Below are 23,295 nucleotides of genomic sequence, written 5' to 3'. Positions count from 1 at the left end.
AGGCAGACTCGGCACTCAATCGCTTTAAGGATTCCCGAGCCAGGGCCGGGCCCCTTGGCCTCACGCCTGCACCTAGACCCCAACAGTCCACCTTTCGCCGTTTCGTGGCTACGGAAGGGGCACCCGACCTCGTACCTCACCACCTGGCCACAGACCTGTGCATGCTGTACAGCCCCTGCACGGCTGCAGGATCCCACGTTCCCGGGGATCAGGGAGCCAGTGGATCGCCCAGTCCACCCCTGCCCCCTCCTCAGCCTCCAAGCCTTCCTAGTCCGCAGGTACTTCAGGAGCCAGTAGGTGGCACGATACGCCATCACCTGCCCCAGTGGCAATCCATTACCTCAGACAGGTGGGTACTCCAAATTGTCTGAAGGGGCTACTCCCTCCCCTTCAAGACATCTCCAGCCATGCCACCTTCATGCAGTCAGATAGCGGAGGATCAGATGGTGCTTATCGGCAAGGAAGCCCAAGCCCTTTTGGCCTAAGGATCTATAAAGAGAGTTCTGTTGTCAGAAGTAGGTTGTGGTTGCATTTCCCGCTACTTTCTGGTTCCGAAAAAAGGAAAAAGGTCTTTGACCTATATTAGATCTTCGGTCCCTCAATCTCTTCCTAAAAAGGGAGAAGTTCAGAATGTTGACATTAGCTCAGGTCCTATCTGCCCTGGATCCCGGAGACTGGATGGTAGCGTTGGACTTACAAGACGCATACTTACACATTCCAGTCTTGCCAGCCCACCGGCGTTACCTACGATTCATGGTAGGTCACGAGCACTTTCAGTTTACTGTGCTCCCCTTAGGCCTTACCAGTCCCTTCGGGTGTTCACGAAAGTGGTAGTGCTGGCAGCTCATCTGCGCATGTTAGGGGTCCCAGTCTTCCCCTACCTCAACGATTGGCTGTTGAAGGCTAAATCGCCCCAGGCAGTCATCTCCCACCTCCAGACTACGGCAAACCTTGTGCGTTCGCTGGGGTTCACTATCAACGTGCCAAAGTCACACCTAACTCCTCCCCTGACGCTCCCTTTCATCGGAGCTGTTCTGGATACAGTGCAGTTTCGGGCATATCCTACCAAAAAGCGAGTCTAGGATATTTGGGCTATGATACTGATGTTTCAGCCTCTGTCCTGTGTTTCGGTGAGAATGACTGAGGCTGCTGGGCCTCATGCCCTCCTGCATCCTGCTGGTTCAAAATGCCAGATGGCATATGCGGGCTCTGCAGTGGGACCTGAAGTTCCAGTGGGCACAGCATCAGGGGATTCTCACTGACAAGGTCCAGATCTCGGAAGGGACTGCGAAAGACCTGCAGTGGTGGTTAACGACTGAGGATTGGGTCAAGGGCAGATCCCTCTCCTTTCCCCAACCAGATCTTGCGGTCGTGACAGATGCGTCACTTCTGGGATGGGGTGGCCACATGGGAGAGGCAGAGATCAGAGGCATCTGTTCTCAGGCGGAAACCGGACTCCACATCAATCATCTGGAGCTCCGAGCGATTCGAGTAGCATTGAAAGCATTTCTTCCCTCCCTCAAGGGGAAAGCAGTGCAGGTGTTCAGACAACACCACCACCATGTGGTATTGCAGCAAACAAGGTGGCATGGGGTCGTGGACTCTGTCAAGAGGCCCTTCGTCTATGGACTTGGCTGGTACATCTCAGCACTTCCCTGGTGGTTCAACACCTGGCAGGATCCTTGTATGCCAGAGCAGACTAACTCAGCTGACGATGCATGATCGACCACAAATGGCGTCTCCATCCGGAGGTGGTGCAATGTCTCTTCCTGCAGTGGGGAGAACCTTGGTTAGACTTGTTCGCCTCCGTAGAGAATGCGCAATGTCAGCTGTTTTGCGCATTGGAGTTTCCAAGGTGGCATTCGCTTGCCGCCGACTTGTGCAAGTGGAACTCAGGCCTCCTGTATGCCTTCCCGCCAATACCACTTCTGCCCAGAGTTCTGAAGAGCAGGCTAGACCGGGCCCAAGTAATACTGGTGGCTCCAGACTGGGCATGGAGAGTCTGGTATCCCGAGCTCTTGAACATGGCCTTAGCTCCTCCAATAAGACTGCTTCTTCGGGAGGATCTTCTGTCGCAGCAGCAGGGGAAGGTCCTCCACCCGAACCTGTCAACTCTTCGAGTTCTTGTGTAGAGATTGAGCGGCAACAGTTGGTGTCTTTCGACTTGCCACCCGAAGTCTGTGACGTTATCTTGGCAGCCAGGCGTCCCTCAACCAAAACTGTATACGCCTGTCATTGGAAGAAATTCGTGGCATGGTGCATCGACAATTCTGTTGATCCTCTGTCTGCTACTCTCTCTCAAGTTCTTCTCTTTATTGTTTCCCTTGCCCAGGAGGGTTCCACCTTGGGCACTCTTAAGGAATATCTCTCTGCCCTTATTTAAGAAACCTCTCAACTATGGGAGATTTAAAGGCCTCACACAGCTCTTTTCTCCCATTCATCATGCCCCAGTGGGATCTCAGCCTGGTCTTAACTTACCTTATGTGTACCCCGTTTGAACCAGCTTCACAACTGTCCTTTAAGGCTCTTAACTATAAAGACTGGCTTTCTAATTGCCATTACTTCTGCCCGCAGAGTTAGTGAACTCCAGGCTCTATCATCTAAGCCACCCTTTCTTGCTATACATCCTGACAAAGTGGTGCTTCGCACGAAAGCCTTTTTTCTACCTAAGGTAGTGACACCCTTCCATGTTGGACAGTCCATCACCTTGGCTACCTTTTATGCACCCCCACATCCCTCTCACGAAGAGGCGAGACTCGACCGTCTGGACCCAAAAAGAGCATTGGCGTTCTATCTTGATCGTACCAAAGATTTCCGGGTGGGCGATCAACTCTTTGTGGGATATGTGGGTGCAAAAAAGGGGAAGGCGCTGCAGAAGAGCACCATTTCAAGATGGGTACTCTTATACATCAAAATGTGCTACGCTCTGGCTAAAATGCAACCCCCTGAAGGTTTGTGAGCTCACTCCACCAGAGATACTGCTGCTACCACAGCCCAAGCACAGGCCGTTCCAGTCCTGGATATTTGTCAGGCAGCATTGCGGGCATCTCTGAACACACTTTTACCAAGTACTGCTGCCTGGACAATCCGGTCCGAAAGGACAGCTACTTTGGCCGTTTGCTCCTGCAGGAGTTTTTGGTGTGATCTTAGTTCACAGGCCCACCACCGGGGATGGTATTGCTCGGGTATCTATTCAAAGGTAAGGAATCTGCAACTAGAAGTCTCTATCAGATGTAGAAGTTACTTACCTTTGGTAACGAAATATCTGGTAGAGACAATCTAGTTGCAGATTCCTTACTGACCCGTCCATCCTCCCTGCACTGTGAACTGATTTCTAGGGACAGGAACTTCCCCTTGAGGGCCCTAGTTTTGGCGCACCACTCTGTGTTCTTCATGGCTCCACGCTACTGGCATGGAAAGTTGTGAAAAGAAACTGACATCAGCACACCGGGGTGGCGCCTACATACAACTGTGACGTCATCACGGCGAGCGCGATGCCAATGACGCCTGTCAAGTCGACCGACGCCACCTGACGGCCTGCCGAGGTACTGCTCAAAGAAAAATTCTCCAGATCCAGTCTGACACCTGGGGAAATTCAAAGGTAAGGAATCTTCAACCAGAATATTTCTCTACCGGATATTTCCTTATCAAAGGTAAGTAACTTCTACTTACTGTGGTTCCCTCCACAGGCTTTGATGTTGTAGAGTATATTATTTCTCGTTTTATTTATTATGATTGTCTGGTCCTTTTCTCTTGTTCTAGACCAGTTTTGTGATATTTGGAGACTTTTTTGAAGGCCTGAGTTCGCAGCACCTCCTCTGGGTAACTATGACTTTGGTATGTGATTCTAAAGTAGGGAATCTGCGGCTAGTTGTCTGTATTAGATGAACAAATTACTTATCCTTGGTAATGATTAGCTGATGGAGACTGGTTCTAGCCGCAGATTCCTCAGTGATCCTCCCTACTGTGAAAACAAAGTCCTCTTTGGTGTCAGATTTTTTTATGGAAATCAACACCTTGAATCAAAAATTCAGTGATTATTTGAAACAGAGGTATCTCCTATTTTCTAGCGCACTGGTTCAATAGGCAGTTTCTATATGTGGCTCCACATTTTGAGCACAGAAAATAGTCACAGAAGAAACTGATGTTGGTGAAGGGGGTAATGGACTCTGCTGACATCACAGTTGGTGGATGACGTCCATACGGAGTCAGACAATGCCCTCTTCAATGGGCAGACGTGCTATGGGGAAAAATTCCGGATCCAGGCTCACGTCTGGGGAAGGTTTTAAAGTAAGGAACTTGCATCTAGATCCTGACTACCAGTAAATTGTTACCGAAGGTAGTGGTATCACAAGCCACCTAAAAAGCAAAACTACTGCTGTGAAGAAAAATAACTTGCAGTTACTGAACCTAACACTAAATGGTAGGAATGCACACTGAATTTGAATCTATAGCACATCTGCAAACAGATAGTTACAGTTAATGTTTCCTTTTTTAACGTATTAAAATACCTTTTGTTGAATGTTGGCAATCTGAAAGAGATAAGAATCTTAATTCTATGCAATATGTATGAAGTATTCATTTTGCAGAATAACTGAGTTATCCAAATGCCTCAAATGTAGGACTGTCGAATCACTATACAGTGTAAAGCAATAAGTATAATAACATATATACACATAAAACATATGTAAAACCTTAAAACAAAGCTAATGTGCCTTTCATTTCAGCCCGTACCTTCATTCAAGGGTTCGCGAAATTTTGTCCGACTGTGCCTTACCCATATCTGTCATAGCATTCTCCATTGTGGGATCATATTTCTTCAAAGAAATAAAAAGTAAGTTGCCCTTTATAATGCTCATTATTCTGTACATAATTTTAAGATCGAAACATGTCTTGCTTAAATTGTGAAATGTTTCTCATAACCATTTGACATTGTTATAGTCGTATATTTAGCTAAGCTTCAGAGATGATACTGGGCAAATAGTCCGACTCCTAGTGTTAAGCTGACCAGTTCCTGCCAGCCTGTCGCAACCAGACGAGTTTCTGGCAACATGGGGTGAGTGCCTTTGTCACTCTGTGGCCAGGACCAAAGCTTGCACTGGGTGAAGGTGCTTCTCACCTCCCCCTGCAGGAACTTTAACACCTGGCGGTGAGCCTCAAAGGCTCATGCCTGTTACAGCGCCCCAGGACATTCCAGCTAGTGGAGATGCCCGCTCCTCCAGACACAGCCCCCACTTTTGGCGGAAAGTCTGGAGGAGATAATGAGAAAAACAATGAGTCCCCACCCACCAGTCAGGACAGGCCCTAAGGTGTCCTGAGCTGAGGTGACCCCTGCCTTAAGAAATCCTCCATCTTGGTTTTGGAAGATTCCCCCAATAGGAATAGGGATGTGCTTATGCCCAACCTCCCCCCCCCCCCCCTCCCAGGGAGGCGGCACAAAGAGGGTGTACTTAGGGGCGACCCTGAACCCAGGAAAACAGATTCCTGCAACCTGAAGAAGGGGCTGATGATCTGAAAGCCCCGCAGAGACGGCGGAGACACCAACTGACTTGGCCCCAGCCCTCCCAGCCTCTCTCCAGACTCAAGGAACCCCCCCCCCCCCCCCCCCACACACACACACACACACACACACACAGCAACGCCAGCAGAGAGGATCCAGAGGCTCCCCATGACCGCGACTACCTGGTAACAAAGGAACCCAAAGCCTGGACCTAGCACTGCACCCGCAGCCCCCAGGACCAAGAGGAACCACCTACCAGTGCAGGAGTGACCAGCAGGCGGCCCCCCCTGTGCCCTGCCTGCATCACCAGTGACCACTGGGTCCCTCCATTGTTTTCAATACAAAACCCGATGCCTACTTTGCACACTGCACCTGGCCGCCCCTGTGCCGCTGAGGGTGTGTTTTGTGTGTTTAACTCCCCCCCCAGAGCTCTACAAACCCCCCCTGGTATGCTCCCCGAGGACGCAGGTACTTCTCTTCCAGGGGATCCTCATCAATAGTCATAAACATTGAATATTCCCGCCCTTGTGCGGGGACCCCGGAGCATATATAAAATATATACACATTATACATGTGTAACAAACAGTCATGCAGGCTATCATGTTAAAAACAGGCTAAAATGCTTTATTTCTATGAAGTTTTTTTTTTTATTTTTTTATTTTTTTTTTTTAAATACTACAATAGAGCATAAATAAGTACCCAAGCTCCTAAAACTAGGCTTGGGGAAGTACGCAGTAGCAAACTCTAGTGAAAAAATAGAGAAAACTGCATTGAAAAACAATGAAGCATTCTTAGCCAATAGGCTGCATGTAGGTTAACACAGGAGAACCATAAAAACTTTGGCACTGTGCCTTTAAGACCCTGATCACCTCCAGTATCCCACCATGCCTCAGGGGTGAAGGAAAGGTGACAGTTGGTTCACAGTTAGGTCAGTTCTTTTTTCCGGCTCCTTCTGAGAGGATCCTGGAGCATTGAGCTCTGTTTTTTCTGAGTTTCCTCAGAAAAATTCTTTAAAAAAGCGTTTTTTCACTTTTCACTCGACAAGTAACATCTTTGTCTGAGCTAGGAAGGTTTTTTCTGACAGAAAAATGCCTTCTCTTTTTGTCAAATGCCCTGCTTGTGGGAAGAAGAAGGCCCAGTCAGATCCCCACTCTCTGTGCATAGTGTGCCTGCCTCAAAGTCACTGCCCTGACACTTGTAAGTACTGTAAGAACATGTCTAGGAGGACTCTGAAAGACAGAGAGAAGATCCGACTTCATGGGCTTCAGGAGAGGAAAAGAACATCGTCCTCCTCACTCCCCAGGCATCCAGAAGGCCATTCTCAGGAGAGAATGGCCCGGTCGACGTCGACAGGTAGGAAAATACCTGTTTGTTCACCGTCGTCGCTACCACCGTCCCACCGGCATAGATCGCCGGCGACGCACCCGACGTCGAAGGGAACGGCGTCGAGGGAACATCAGAGTAGGGGCAGGTCTCCGTCGACGGCAGCCCGCCGATCGACGTCGAGCCACCGCCGGCATGCCCGGTCGCCGCCAAAGGCTGTGCGCCCCCCGACGTCAGGACACACGACGTCGAGATCTCCACGACGGCACGGGAAACATCCGCCGTCAACCTCCCATCGCTCCACGTCGAGGCACACGACGGCGAGCAGGTCGAGGTCCAAGGAACGCCGTTCGACGTCAAGGCACTCAACGTCGAGGCAATCAACGGCGAGGCAGGACCAACCGACTGGGCGTCCTTCGACGTCGAAACAGCCATCGACGTCGACGCAGGTTTTACCTGTCCAACAGGGAGCAGAACATCGCCCCTCGCCAGACAAGGCTCAGTCTCCAGTGGTCTCCATACCGAGCGACTCTTCTCGGTCAAGAGCATCTCCTGGGCATGTCTCGCCCATCAACCTATCTCCGAGATGGCTGGAGAGCCTCAACAGACCAGCGGCCTCCCCAGATTCGCAATATTCGTGAATGTATTCACCCACTGCCTCCCCGCCAAGAACGCCATCGCCGACAGCCGGGGCAGAACGGGCTCGTTCAGCTCCTCGACAGCCGACCGCGAGGCCTAGTCGCTCGGCTACAGCGTCCCGCAGCAGATCTCGCTCTCAACGGAGATCCAGGTCGCGCTCAAGAAGATCACCCTCTTGGTCTTCATCAGGTTCTTCTGTCAGGCGTTACTCACCTACTCTTACAGATTCACCACCTGCTAGAGTCTCACCAGTGGATGACATAACCACTTTCAACGAGGTGTTGCTAAGAGGAGCACAGAAACTCAATATAGAGGTTCCAGAACCATCTACCTCCTCATCAATCATCTTTGAGACACTACAACAGAGATCAGCGTCGAAAAAGTTGCTGCCTCTAGTGCCTGGTTTGTTGCAGCCGACCATGGACACTTTTCTGGCCCCAGCCTCGCTTAAGTCGGCCCCGGCTCGGATTCTTAAAAAGTACAAGGCTCCAGAGCAAGACCCTTTATTCCTTAGGAAGGATCCGCCACCAGACTCAGTGATCATAGCTGCCGCCCGAAAGACCCACTCGGTGGCATCTTCATCCACGGTACCCCCGGATAAAGAGAGCAGGCATTTAGACTCTCTGGGAAGAAAGATGTGCGGGACAGCGGCTTCAGCAATGAAGGTCTCTAGTGCGTCTGCGCTCCTGGGCAGGTACGATCGTTCTCTGTGGGATTCCCTCAGTAGATTTACAGAAAAACTGCCCAGAGAAGACAGGCAAGATTTCCAAGAGATTCTACAGGAAGGATGCCTGGTATCTAACCAAGTTATCAGCGCGGCAGCGGATGGGGCGGATTTGGCGGCTCATGGGTACGCACATGGTATCTGTGCGAGGAGATCTTCCTGGCTGAGGCTCACTGGCTTGAAACAGGAGGCACAACAACGTATCCTGAATCTCCCATTTGCCGGGAATTCTCTATTCGGTGCCCATGCAGACGAAGAGATGGCCCGCATGAAGACCGAGGTGGATACCATGAAGGCGGTAGGCCTCGAAAGAAGGAAAGATTTCAGGCGGAGGTACAGACCGTACGATAGACGCCCTTTCCAACAGAGGGTTCAAACCCCTCATTGGTCGCAAAGGTCTCAGCAACGACAGGGACGCCCTCTGTTTCAGCGAAGAAACACAAGGGAGCGAGGGTCAAGTAGACCTCAACAGTCCACTCCAAAAGCACCCACTAAGCAATGAAGTCTCGCTTCCCTCGACACTGTACACCACTCCGGTGGGGGGAAGTATTATTGCTCATCTTCACGAGTGGCACTCTATCACAAGAGACAAATGGGTGCTCAATATTGTCGAACATGGCTATTCTCTCCTTTTCAAGCAGCCTCCACCACACTTGCCACCAACCAAACACAATCCGGCTCATCTCACCTTGCTACGCAAGGAGGCTCTCGCCCTCCTAAGAAAGAATGCCATAGAAAGGGTTCCACCTGCCCACAGAGGAAAGGGGGTCTACTCCCGTTATTTTCTAGTAGCAAAGAAGGGTCAAGAGGGCGTTTTCAGGCCAATCCTGGATCTAAGACTGCTGAACAAATACATAAGAAAGCAGAAGTTCAGAATGCTAGCGCTTCACCAAATTTTCCCTCAACTGCATCAGGGAGACTGGATGTGCTCCATCGACCTGCAGGATGCGTATTTCCACATCCCAATAGCTCCAAAGCATCGAAAATTCCTGCGCTTTCGAGTAGCGTTACAGCATTACCAGTTCAGGGTTCTACCCTTTGGCCTGAAATCTGCTCCAAGAGTTTTCTCGAAATGTATGGCAGTGGTGGCGGCGCATCTACGAAGACAAAGGATATACATATATCCATACCTAGACGACTGGCTACTAAAGGCTTCTTCTCCGGAGCAGGTGAGAAGCCATCGGGACATTGTACTAGGAGTTTGCGAAGCTCTAGGTCTTCAGGTCAATTACCAGAAGTCAACCTTGACTCCAACGCAGAGTCTTCACTACCTAGGAGCTATCATAAACACAGAACTACAAAAAGTGTATCCTTCGGAGGAACGACTGTCCTCAATAAATATGAAGTGCCAGGACCTGTTGAGAGCCAGCGCACCTACGGCACGTCAGGTGACATCACTACTGGGCTCCATGGCATCGTGCATCTTTATTGTCCCAAATGCCAGACTCCACATGAGACCCCTCCAAGAGGCATTGGAGGCCAATTGGAGCCAAAGAACAGGTCGCTGGGAAGACACAATGCGGCTACCGGAGGTAGCACTGCAGTCATTGAGATGGTGGATGCACAGACCTCACCTGTCAGTGGGCGCTCCGTTTCACCAGGTACTTCCATCCGACACTCTGGTAACGGATGCGTCTCTTCAGGGATGGGGGGCTCATCTGGGTCCTTTTCAAGCGCAGGGTCTGTGGTCAGACAAGGAGAAGCAGTACCACATCAATCTGCTAGAACTCAGAGCGGTCCATCTGGCTCTCAAGTCTTTCACACCGCTAATTCAGGGGAAAACTCTATTGATACAGACGGACAATACAACCACGATGTATTACTTGAACAAACAAGGGGGAACGAGATCCCTACCCCTTTCACGAGAGTCCCAAGCGATATGGCATTGGCTCCTGGCCAGAGGAATGTCAATCACAGCAGTTCACCTGCCAGGTCAGCAGAACGTAGAAGCAGACTTTCTAAGCAGACACCTGGAGGACGTTCACGATTGGGTCCTGCACGACGAAGTCGCAGAATACATCTTCGCGCAATGGGGTCGGCCTCAACTGGACCTCTTCGCAGACGATGTAAACAGGAAATGCCCAGACTTCGCATCCAGGTTCTACCGTCCAGGATCTCGAGGGAATGCCCTGTTGATCGACTGGTCAGGGACATTTCTTTACGCTTTTCCTCCGACTCCCCTCATTCCGGCAGTGATCAGCAAACTTTACGGATCCAGGACCAGAATGATTCTTATAGCGCCACAATGGCCTCGACAATTCTGGTACACGGATCTCCTCAACCTGTCGGAAAAACCTCACAGGAGGCTGCCGTGCAGACCGGATCTTCTGAGCAGAATGGAGGGCAGGATTCTGCATCCCAACCTACCCTCTCTGAGCTTAACAGCATGGCTCCTGAATTCCTGCAGTATGGGCACCTAGGACTCTCGCAGGAGTGCATGAACATCTTGAAAGAGTCCAAACGGCCTTCCACGCGGCGTTCCTACGCTTTTAAGTGGAAGAGATTCTACATATGGTGCTGTCAGCAAGGCCATAATCCCATACGGGCGCAGGAGGACGTCATACTGTCCTATTTGCTTCACCTAGCGAAATCCGGTCTGCAGGTATCATCTATTAAGGTACATTTGTCTGCTATTACTGCCTATCGCAAGTCACCTTCTCAGGAATCCTTCTTTACGAAACCTGTAGTCAAGGATTTCTTAGAAGGTTTGAAGAAAGTTTTTCTGCCAATTCGGAGGCCTTCTCCTCCGTGGGAACTGAACATAGTCCTAGCAAAACTTATGGGCCCTCCTTTCGAGCCTATCCATAAGGCCTCCTTACAACACCTTACGTGGAAAACGGCTTTTCTGGTGGCCATTACTTCAGCGAGGAGGGTCAGTGAGATCCAGGCCTTGTCTGCAAAAGAACCGTACACGGTTTTTCATGACAATAGAGTAGTTCTGCGAACTCACCCTCTTTCCTTCCGAAGGTGGTGTCAGAATTCCATATTAATCAGACCATAACTTTACCGACGTTCTTTCCCAATCCGGAAACTCCGGCTGAGAAAGCATTGCACTCATTAGACTTGAAAAGAGTGCTGAAATTTTATCTGGACAAGACAAAATCGATTAGAAACTCTAACCGCTTGTTTGTGAACTATGGTCATTTAAGGACAGGAGAAGCAGCATCTAAGCGAACAATATCAAGATGGATAGTCTCTTGTATTGTTAATACTTACCAGCTAGCTAATAGACAATTGCTAGCGCGGCCTAGAGCGCATTCCACAAGGGGAAAAGCGGCTACAGCTGCTCTCCTTAACAATGTTCCTATATCTGAGATTTGTAAGGCTGCTACATGGAAGTCTGTCCATACTTTTACAAGACATTATTGTTTAGACTCAGATGCAAGAGCGGATGCCCAAGTGGGGCAGGCCTCTCTAAGGAATTTATTTGCGTAAGACATGTCTATTCCTGCACTTCTATCGGACAGTCCGCTGGGTTTAGGGATGGGCTTGCTAATCTATTCAATGTTTATGACTATTGATGAGGATCCCCTGGAAGAGAAGGATAAGTTACTTACCTGTAAATCCTAGTTCTCTTCCAGGGGTATCCTCATCAAAGTCATAAACAACCCACCCTCCTCCCCGGACACACGTCTACTGGAAGTGCAGGACAGACAGTATTTTGATTCAATTATACAAATGGTCACCGTAAAAAGAACTGACCTAACTGTGAACCAACTGTCACCTTTCCTTCACCCCTGAGGCATGGTGGGATACTGGAGGTGCTCAGGGTCTTAAAGGCACAGTGCCAAAGTTTTTATGGTTCTCCTGTGTTAACCTACATGCAGCCTATTGGCTAAGAATGCTTCATTGTTTTTCAATGCAGTTTTCTCTATTTTTTCACTAGAGTTTGCTACTGCGTACTTCCCCAAGCCTAGTTTTAGGAGCTTGGGTACTTATTTATGCTCTATTGTAGTATTTAAAAAAAAATTAAAAAAAAAAAAAAAAAAAACTTCATAGAAATAAAGCATTTTAGCCTGTTTTTAACATGATAGCCTGCATGACTGTTTGTTACACATGTATAATGTGTATATATTTTATATATGCTCCGGGGTCCCCGCACAAGGGCGGGAATATTCAATGTTTATGACTTTGATGAGGATACCCCTGGAAGAGAACTAGGATTTACAGGTAAGTAACTTATCCTTACCTGCCAGAAGACCGGAACCGGAGCACCCCTGTTCTCCATAGGCGCCTGTGTATTTTGGGCCCTTCTTTGACCTCTGCACATGACTGGCCCTGTGTTGCTGGGGCTGGTGCTTTGGGGTTGCCTTGAACCCCCAACAATTGGCTGCCTATGCCCAAGAGACTGACTGTGTAAGTGCTTTACTTACCTCAGAAACTTTACCATACTTACCTCCACCAGGAACTGTTGATTTTTGCACTGCGTCCACTTTTAAAATAGTTTATTGCCATTTTAACTAAAACTGGGTGTACTACTGCTTTGAATCCAAGTTCTATACTTTCCTGTGTGAAGTACCTTGCATTTTTTGTACTTGCCTCAAATCTTGTGGTTCTACAAATAAGATATTTTTCTATATAAAAACCTATTAGCCTGGAGTTAAGTCTTTGAGTGTGTGTTCCTCATTTATTTCCTCTGTGTGTACAACAAATGTTTAACACTACCCTCTGTTAAGCCTACTGCTCGACCACACTACCACAAAATAGAGCATTAGTGTTATCTATTTTTGCCACTATCAACCTCTAAGGGGAGCCATTGGACTCAGTGCACGCTATCTCTCACGAGACCACCCTCAGCACAGAAGCTCTAGTCTCAAATTTTCTACCACACATCATGTGTAAGGGAGTCTCCCTGAGCTCTGCTCAGTTTACCATTTCCTGACAGGAATCTTTTAAATATTATTTTCTACTTCGACAGCTGTGACTTCTACAACATGTCTACAGCCAAGAAAGGTTTATTTTGACCCCACAACACCTGTGGGAAGCTAAGGCTTCATTGTGAGGATCCTCACAAGGATTACATTTACTGTCTTCGCCCAGAGAAAAAGGTGAAAGATTGTAAAATTTGAGGAACCTTTCCTCTCAAAATGTTGAGACAGAGAGGCCAGGCTCCTGCTTTGGCTTCAAAAACGTATATCCAGAGAGAATCTCTCTGATGACAGCAACACCTCTGTGGTATCAAAAAAGAGAAAGGTCGGTGGGTAGTCTTTCTCCAAAAAGACGTAAGGCAGCCAAAAAAGTGCACTCTGAAGGAAAAGGCGCAGGGAGTTCCTTCTACTTCAAAGAAACATGGCAAGTTCATTCCGAACCTTCCACTCCAGCTGCCACTTCAGTAAAAATTAAGAAACCATCTAGCTCTTTTCTACCATCAACATAAAAAATTTGTCTTGTTGACGAGCGCGTCATCGACAGGTTTCGTATCATCTGCTACCAGAGCGGCAACGTTCACAGCTCCATCAGTGCCCATGATGATAATGCGGTCACTGTTGTCATCGATGACAATAACATCGGTGAGCATTAAGTATGCGTCTACTTTACCGACCTAGGGTATAAAAATGTAGAATAAATAAACATCGTCAACGGATAAGAAATCAAAGTCTACTAGATCGTCGATGCGCATACTGTTGACGGCTCCGTCAGCATCGACGTGCGAAGCACAAATTATGGCTCCGTCAACAACCCTGTCGGCATCCGTTCAAATGAGACTGACTCAGTCGACGGCAGCGTCAACGGAAACCCCAAAAGTGACCACACCATCGTCGAGGGTTCTGTCAACAAGCTCACCGTCAACAGTAACTCAGTTGACGGCCCATTTCTTTACCACCGATGCACCGTCGACGGTGGATTCAGGTAGATCTTCCTTTTTGGGCCTACGACTAATAGCAATTAAACGTAAATCCAGACAAGAGGCATTGCTAACTTCACATACCTCACCTAGTAAAGTGTCACCTGTACCTCCCAGAACATCTCCTTGAAAAGGAATATGGAGAGGAGTACTCAGACGATGGTCTGTTTCTTGGGGCACATAGTCCTTCAGGCCTACGTATTAAATGCCAGGAAGAGGAGGAGGAAGAGTGTGAAGGATTATATATTCAGCAATCGTTTAAAGATCAACAACACATGCGTGCCCAAGAACAGTGCGAGCCATCAGTGCAGATGCCAGTATCACTAATTGCCAATTTGTGACATATGATGCAAGATTATTACAGTAGATCCCTGCCACCAGGATTAACCACTCCACTGCAGCATCCGCAACTACTGTTAAGTTCTGCACCCAGAGACAGAGCCTCAGAGTCTCAATTACCTGCAGTACCGTTACTACCTCCTGAAAACGTGCCACCTTCCTCGGAATATCAGGAAGGAGAGATACAGGACACTGCCTCACTTCCCACTGAATGGGATGATTACCAGAAGCAAACACCATCCCCCTGTACACCACCACCAGTAGACTCTCCACCACAGGATATTGGAGGGATCCATAGTGTAATGGAAAGAGCAGCTGAAAGGTTCCAGCTTCCCACTGTAACTAAACAGTCTGATTGCTTCCTTTATACTTTTAAGGAAGACACCAGGAAGTCAGTCTGTGAGATCCTGATTGTAGACCTCATCTGGGAAGAGGGCCTTAAAGTACTGCAGACCCCTTCTTCCATTCCAGCAGTACTTCCTAGACTGGACAAAAAATACAATGTGCCGGAAAATTCACCAGCCTGTTTAATTGTTCAACCTAAACCTGACTCTGTAATTTCTCAGGCGGACCAGCGCAGGCCCAGAAAACCATCCTCTCTGCTTTCCGCGCCCATGGATAAGGAAGGAAGGCACTTGGATACGATAAGAAAAAAGTTCTCCACAATGGCGGCGGCGCAACAGTCGGGGCAGCAAACGCCTTGGCGATTCTAGGCAGATACGACCGACAGATTTCGTCGGACATCTCTCAGTACATCAATCTCCTTCATGAGGTTGGTAGAGCTGAAGCTTGGAAGATATTGCAAGGGGGTGAAAAGATCTCTGCCAAGATCATAGACTGTGCAATAGATGTGTCATCCACAGGTTTTCGCCAGCTAGCCGGAGCGGCAGTACTAAGGCGACAGAGGTGGCTAAAGGCCACTTCCTTCTGCGCGGAGGTTCAGATTAAAGTTCTGGATATGCCATATGATGGGGAGCTACTTTTTGGCAAGTACATCGATGTCTCACTTCAATAAAAACAGACACGGACACAGGTAGATCACTGGGTACTCTACAGTTCAAAAGGCAGCCCTTTCGAGAGGCAAGAGGTAGAGGACTGTATTCTTACAGAGGTGGCCTGCACCATTATCAGCAGTACCAACCTTACCAGGGCCTCTTTCGTTCAGCCACCAGTCAACAGCAGCAACCCTATCGGCAACCACCATCTGCAGCCTACAGACATACCACAAGAGGAAAGTCTACTTATAGAGGTGAAAACACTGACCTCCACCAAGTACCTGCCTCCAACCCCTATTCCAACACTCAGGGGGCAGAATTTCCAACTTCTCCCACCAGTGGTCCCAGATCACCTCAGAACGATGGGTCCTCGATATCATTACCAAAGGGCATTCCGTGGATTTTCAGCAACCTCCACCAGAGTTACCACCATGAGGACCCCACCTGCCCACTTAGAGGAGCTCCTTGTAGAAATTTCCAATATGATGGACAAGGGAGCAAAAGAGATTGTACAAAAGTCTCGGAGGGGTATTGGCTTCTACTCTCGCTTCTTCCTCATCCAGAAAAAGGCAGGAGACTTGCGACCCATCTTAGATCTTTGAATGTTTAAACCAATTCCCGAAAAAACAATATTTTCAGATGATCACTCTTCAGGATGTATTACAGTTGCTCAACATGGGTATTTCACGACAGCCTTGTACCGCCAAGACGCTGATTTTCATATCCCTATTCACCCCAGCCACAGGAAATTCTTATGCTTCAGGATTGCAGGCAACCACTACCAATTCAGTGTGTTACCATTTGGTCTGAGATCAGCTCCTCGAGTTTTCACCAAGGTCTTAGCTCCGGTAGCCGCGTACCTCGGACAAAAAGGAGTTCAAGTGTTTTCATATTTGGACGATTGGCTAATAAGTACAAACAGCGTCCAGAGCAGCCAGAAACACAGAAACATGCCTATCTCCCTTCGCGAGATTAGGTCTCTCAGTCAACTACCAGAAATTGTTCTGAACGCAGTCAACCAACATCACCTTTCTGCGACCCATATTAGATATGGAACAAGTAAAAGCTTTTGCCTCTCACGACAGGCAGAAGAGGATTCGAAGTCTAACGCTCCCCCTCAGCAAAAGAAAGTCCACTTCTATCCAGATTTACATTTTTTTTCTGGGGATGCTCTCCTCGTGCATTCCGTTGATACCAAACTGCCGTCTCAGCATGTGAACACTTCAGCAGCAGTTAGACAGCCACGGGAAGCAAATAAACAGATCTATCAACTATATTGTCCAAATAACCCCACTAATGAAACAAGCCATGGAATGGTGGTTGAAGATCCTCCAAATCTCCGAGGGTCTCTTTTCTGAATCAAAGCAGAGAGCGTGTTCTGACCACAGACGTGTCTCTGGAGGGATGGGGCGCGCACCTCGAAGACCTGATGGTGAGAGGGAAATAGACCACCCAGTAAGCAATGCTCCATAAGTTCTTCCTGGACTCATCGGTTTTGGTCCGAACCGACAACACCACAAGTATGCATTACCTCAACAAGTGGGGTGGTACAAAATCGCCAGCACTGTCTCTTCAGGCACAAGAGATATGGAATTGGGCATTTTGACATCACATAACTCTCGAAGCAGAACACGTTCCAGGAGTATCCAACACCCTTGTGGACTCATTAAGCAGAACCTCAACGACCTGCCACAAGTGGGAGCTCAACCAGGCACCCTCAATCATCTTTTTCTTCGCTGGAGCAAGCCCAGTTTGGACCTCTTTGCGACAAAGGAAAACGAAAAATGCCATTATTACGCAAGCTGGCAACTGCAGAGAATGTTGGGGTGGGGGAATGCATTTTTGATCAAATGTTTGGGAATCTATGCTTACGTTTTACCCCTGCTTCCACTAATACAGAGAATTCTAAAGAAGATGAAGAGGGAACCTTGCTGGTTATTATTACTGATAGATCCCAGATGGCCACGCCAATTTTGGTTCACGGAGCTCTTGCTCTTCTTGGAACAACCTCACATTCTGTTGAAACCGATTCTAAACCTGCTATCGATGAATCGTGACCAGGTCCGTCATCCCAACCCAACTTCTCTTATCAGCCTGGCTCCTGAATTCAATGAATTTGCTGACCTAGATGTTCCGCCAGACTGGCGTGAAGTGCTCGGGAATGCCATAGCCCGGGCTACAAATAAAACATACAAACTCAAATGAAAAAGATTCTGTATGTGGTGTAAGGATTCTGGTATCTACCCTATGACATCTCCAGAACAGATATTTCCATATTGTCTTGAATTGGCAAAATCAGGTCTCACTCATCCATCAAGGTTCACTTGGCAGCCATTTCTTGATTTCGCCGGACTGCTACTTCACCATCTTTATGGTCCTCCAGAATAGTAAAACAATTCCTAAAGGTATTATTCAGATTGTTTCCCCCAATTAAAATGCCTCCTCCTCCCTGGCACCTCAATGTTGTACTTTTGCAAATGATGAAACATCCATTTGAACCTAGCCACAGGGAAGAATTGAAATATATTTCCTAGAAGACAGCGCTTCTCCTAGCACTTACCTCAGCAAAGAGGCTCAGTGACATTCAAACATTCACAATCTCTCAACCTGTTCTTCAACTTAAATTGGACATGGTCATCCTTAGAACAAATCCAAAATTCGTTCCTAAAGTTCCCTCGAACTTTCATCTGAATGAACCAGTAATATTAAAGTCTTTCTTCCCAAACTCCAGCAGAAAGAGTGCTACATTCCTTAAATATCAAGAGATGCCTCAAATGTTACATACAACTGACTAGCAGCTTTCGTAATGCTGATCAATTGTTTGTGGCTATGGACACCTCAGAAAGGGGTATCCTGTTACCAAACAGCCTTTAGCTCGTGAATAGCCACCGCCATACAATTTTGTCACCAGCTAGTGGGAAAGCCACTGACCGCCAACGTCAGACCCCCACTCCACCAGAGCTGTATCCACCTCCACAGCTCTCTTCAAAGGAGTGCCTTTACAGCAAATTTGCAGAGCGGCAATGTGGTGTAGCAGCCACACCTTCACTTTGCACTACTGCCTAGATGCCACAGACAGGATGGATGCAGCGGTAGGACAAGCAGTTCTACGAAATGTATTTGCATAAGGTGAGACAATTCTTTACCCAATATATATATATATATATATATATGTATGTTCGATGGCATGTGTAGCTGCAGATACACATGCTGTGCACATCCCGCCATCTGGTGTTGGGCTCGGAGTGTTACAAGTTGTTTTTCTTCGAAGAAGTCTTTTCGAGTCACGAGACCGAGGGACTCCTCCCATTTCGACTCCATTGCGCATGGGCGTCGACTCCATCTTAGATTGTTTTTTTTCCGCCATCGGGTTCGGACGTGTTCCTTTTCGCTCCGTGTTTCAGGTCGGAAAGTTAGTTAGAATCTCGGAAAAATCGTCGGTATTGTTTGCGTTCGGTATCGGGTTAGTTACAACAGATCGACACCGAATTAAGAAGAGCTCCGGTGGCCCTTTGGGGTTTTTTCGATCCCCGTCAGGGCCTGGTCGGCCCAGCCACGTGTCTCTTCAAGGCTGATGGAACGGACCCCATTCCGCTTCTGTCCAAAATACCATAACAAGTATCCATATACAGATCAACACCTGGTCTGTAACTTGTGTTTGTCACCAGAACACAAGGAGGATACTTGTGAGGCCTGTCGAGCGTTTCGGTCCAGGAAGACACTCAGGGACCGAAGAGCAAGAAGACTGCAAATGGCGTCGGCGCCGACAGGACAAGGGCGTTTCGAGGAGGAGGAAGAAACATTCTCCATCCAGGATTCGGACTCGGAGGAGATCTATCCCGAAGAAACGCCGAAAACCGTGAGTAAGACGTCGAAACAAAGAACTCACGAAAAGACTGCTAAAGCCCAGGGGACGCCACCGCCAACAGGCCATGGCTTAACCCAGAAAAATAGGTGACCGTCCATTGGCACCGAAAAAGGGCGAGCTGGTGTCGAAGTCATCCGACTCCGGTCGAGATACAGGCACGCAGCAATCTCGGGCCCGAGAGAGTGGCTCCGAAAAGATTTGGCGTCGAGACAGCGGCACCGAAATGGCTCGGCACCGAGAGGGCACTACGCCGAAAGTAAAAAAGATTTCGTCGGAGCCGAAAAAAGCAGCCGAAAAGGTTTCGGTACCGAAACATCCGACCTCCGAACCGAAAATAAGTTCCTATTCAGAGGAACAAGGACTGTCCTCACAAATGAAGACACACAGATTTGAACAAGAATTAGAGACAATAGAGCCAGATCACACGCAAAGGCGGCTCTTTATTCAAAAAGATACAGGGAAGATCAGCACTCTTCCTCCAATCAGAATGAAACGAAAACTTGACTTCCAAGACATGGACAAACAGCCACAAGCAAAAGTGGCTAAACAAGTAACACCACCACCATCCCCACATCACTCTCCACAACCATCACCGGTAGCCACTCCACCAATGATGTAATCCCCAACTCATACGGGGATGAGTCAAGATGACCCTGACGCATGGGACCTTTACGACGCACCAGTGTCAGATAATAGTCCTCAATGCTATCCAGCGAGACCCTTGCCACCAGAGGATAGTACAGGCTACGTTCAAGTGGTATCAAGAGCAGCAGCATTTCACAATGTCAGCCTTCACTCAGAACCCATTGAAGACAACTTCCTTTTTAATACACTGTCGTCTACGCACAGTCAATATCAAAGTCTGCCGATGTTGCCCGGAATGCTAAAACACTCCAAACAAGTGTTTGAGGAGCCTGTCAAAGGGAGAGCCATTACTCCAAGAGTAGATAAAAAATATAAACCGCCACCAACAGACCCAGTGTACATCACACAACCGCTATCACCAGACTCTGTTGTAGTTGGAGCAGCGCGCAAAAGAGCCAACTCTCATACTTCAGGAGACGCGCCACCTCCAGATAAAGAGAGCAGAAAATTCGACACAGCAGGCAAAAGGGGGGCGGCACAGGCAGCAAACCAGTGGCGTATTGCAAATTCGCAAGCTTTGTTAGCCAGATATGATAGGGCCCATTGGGACGAGATGCAACACCTTATTGAACATTTACCAAAGGAGTTCCAAAAAAGAGCGCAGCAAGTGGTAGAAGAGGGACAAAATATCTCCAATAATCAAATTCGATCAGCAATGGATGCTGCAGACACAGCTGCTAGAACTGTCAACACAGCAGTAACAATAAGGAGACATGCATGGCTGCGTACATCAGGCTTTAAACCAGAGATACAGCAAGCTGTGCTGAATATGCCATTCAACGGACAGCAGTTGTTTGGGCCGGAGGTGGACACTGCAATAGAAAAACGTAAAAAAGACACTGACATGGCCAAAGCCATGGGCGCACTCTACTCCCCGCAGAGCAGAGGCACATTTCGAAAGACACAATTTCGAGGGGGGTTTCGAGGGCAGACCACAGAAGCCACAACCTCACAAACAAAGCCCACTTACCAGAGCCAGTATCAGCGGGGAGGTTTTCGGGGACAATATAGAGGACAGTTTCAAAGAAACAGAGGAAAGTTCCAAAGTCCCAAAACTCCTCAAAACAAACAGTGACTTCAAGGTCACAAATCCCCAACACATAACACCTGTGGGGGGAGACTAACCAAGTTTTACACACATTGGGAGGAAATAACAACAGACACTTGGGTCTTAGCAATTATCCAGCATGGTTATTGCATAGAATTTCTCAAATTCCCTCCAAACGTCCCACCGAAAACACACAATATGTTGAAACAACATAAAGATCTTCTAGGACTAGAAGTTCAGGCATTGCTACAGAAAGAAGCAATAGAATTAGTACCAAAAGAACAATTAAACACAGGAGTTTACTCACTGTACTTCCTGATACCCAAAAAAGACAAGAGCCTGAGACCTATACTAGATCTCTGAACATTAAATACCTACATCAAATCAGACCACTTTCACATGGTTACTCTACAAGACGTAATCCCACTGCTCAAACAACAAGACTACATGACAACACTAGACCTAAAGGATGCATATTTCCATATACCAATATATCCTTCACACAGAAAGTACCTAAGGTTTGTATTCCAAGGGATACATTACCAATTCAAAGTGTTGCCATTCGGAATAACAACTGCGCCAAGAGTTTTTACAAAATGCCTAGCAGTAGTAGCTGCACATATCAGAAGGCAGCAAATACATGTGTTCCCTTACCTAGACGATTGGTTAATCAAAACCAATACGCTAAGGCGACAATCAACACAGCAAAAGGGCTTGCCACTCCAAGCCCACAAAGAGTACAGGCATTTCACAATGTAATAAAGGACATGAATCCAAAACAAAGAATACAAGTCAAAATGGTGATGAAACTCCTAGGCATGATTTCCTCATGCATAGCCATTGTCCCAAACGCAAGGTTACACATGCGACCCTTACAACAGTGCCTAGCATCACAATGGTCACAGGCACAGGGTCAACTTCTAGATCTAGTGTTGATAGACCGCCAAACATACACCTCGCTTCAATGGTGGAACAATATAAATTTAAACCAAGGGCGGCCATTCCAAGACCCAGTGCCACAATATGTAATAATGACAGATGCCTCCATGATAGGGTGGGGAGCACACCTCAATCAACACAGCATCCAGGGACAATGGGACACTCAGCAAAAGCAGTTTCACATAAATCACTTAGAACTACTGGCAGTATTTCTAGCGTTAAAGGCATTTCAACCCATAATAAGCCACAAACACATTCTTGTCAAAACAGACAACATGTCAACGATGTATTACCTAAACCAACAGGGAGGGACACACTCAACACAGTTGTCTCCTGGCACAGAAAATATGGCATTGGGCGATTCACAACCACATTCGCCTAATAGCACAATTTATTCCAGGGATTCAGAATCAGTTAGCAGACAATCTCTCTCGGGATCACCAACAGATCCACGAATGGGAGATTCACCCCCAGATACTAAACACTTACTTCCAAAGTTGGGGAACACCACAAATAGATCTATTTGCAACAAAGGAAAACGCAAAATGCCGATACATTGCATCCAGGTACCCACAAGATCAGTCTCAGGGCAATGCGTTATGGATGAGTTGGTCAGGGATATTTGCATACGCTTTTCCCCCTCTCCCACTCCTTCCATATCTGATAAACAAGTTGAGTCAAAACAAACTCAGACTCATACTAATAGCACCAACTTGGGCAAGACAACCTTGGTACACAACACTACTAGACCTCTCAGTAGTGCCTCATGTCAAACTACCAAACAGACAAGATCTGTTAACTCAACACAAACAACAGATCAGACACCCAAATCCAGCATCGCTGAATCTAGCAATTTGGCTCCTGAAGTCCTACAGTTCGGACACTTAGACCTTACACAAGAATGTATGGAAGTCATAAAACAAGCTAGGAAACCTACCACTAGACATTGCTATGCAAACAAGTGGAAAAGATTTGTTTATTACTGCCATAATAATCAAATTCAACCCTTACACGCATCTGCCAAAGACATCTTAAGATACTTACTACATTTGCAAAAGTCAAAGCTAGCTTTTTCTTCTATTAAGATACATCTTACCGCAATTTCAGCTTACCTGAAAATTACGCACTCAACTTCATTATTTAGGATACCAGTCATAAAAGTGTTTATGGAAGGCCTAAAGAGAATTATACCACCAAGAACACCACCAGTTCCTTCATGGAACCTCAACATTGTCTTAACACGACTCATGGGTCCACCTTTTGAGCCCATGCACTCTTGTGAAATGCAATACTTAACATGGAAAGTGGCATTTCTAATTGCCATCTTATCTCTAAGAAGAGTAAGTGAAATTCAAGCATTTACCATACAATAACCATTTATTCAAATACACAAGCATAAAGTAGTTCTACGGACAAATCCTAAATGTTTA

At 47.5% G+C, this 23,295-nt stretch overlaps 1 protein-coding gene across 2 annotated transcripts in view; it reads left to right on the top strand.

Moving 5' to 3' along the window:
* Positions 1 to 23,295, top strand: part of SLC4A11 (solute carrier family 4 member 11) — a 759,568-nt gene that overhangs the window by 587,807 nt on the left and 148,466 nt on the right. For both annotated transcript variants that reach the window (XM_069204998.1, XM_069204991.1), the window contains exon 15: positions 4,728 to 4,834. In XM_069204998.1, coding sequence (XP_069061099.1) covers positions 4,728 to 4,834 — 107 coding nt within the window. The remainder of the gene's footprint in view (positions 1 to 4,727; positions 4,835 to 23,295) is intronic.

This window comes from Pleurodeles waltl, chromosome 1_2 (genome assembly GCF_031143425.1).
Source record: "Pleurodeles waltl isolate 20211129_DDA chromosome 1_2, aPleWal1.hap1.20221129, whole genome shotgun sequence".
In the NCBI taxonomy this organism is placed as follows: domain Eukaryota; kingdom Metazoa; phylum Chordata; class Amphibia; order Caudata; family Salamandridae; genus Pleurodeles; species Pleurodeles waltl.
The sequence above is the reverse complement of the archived record's forward strand: the minus strand, read 5'-3'. Positions and strand labels throughout refer to the sequence as shown.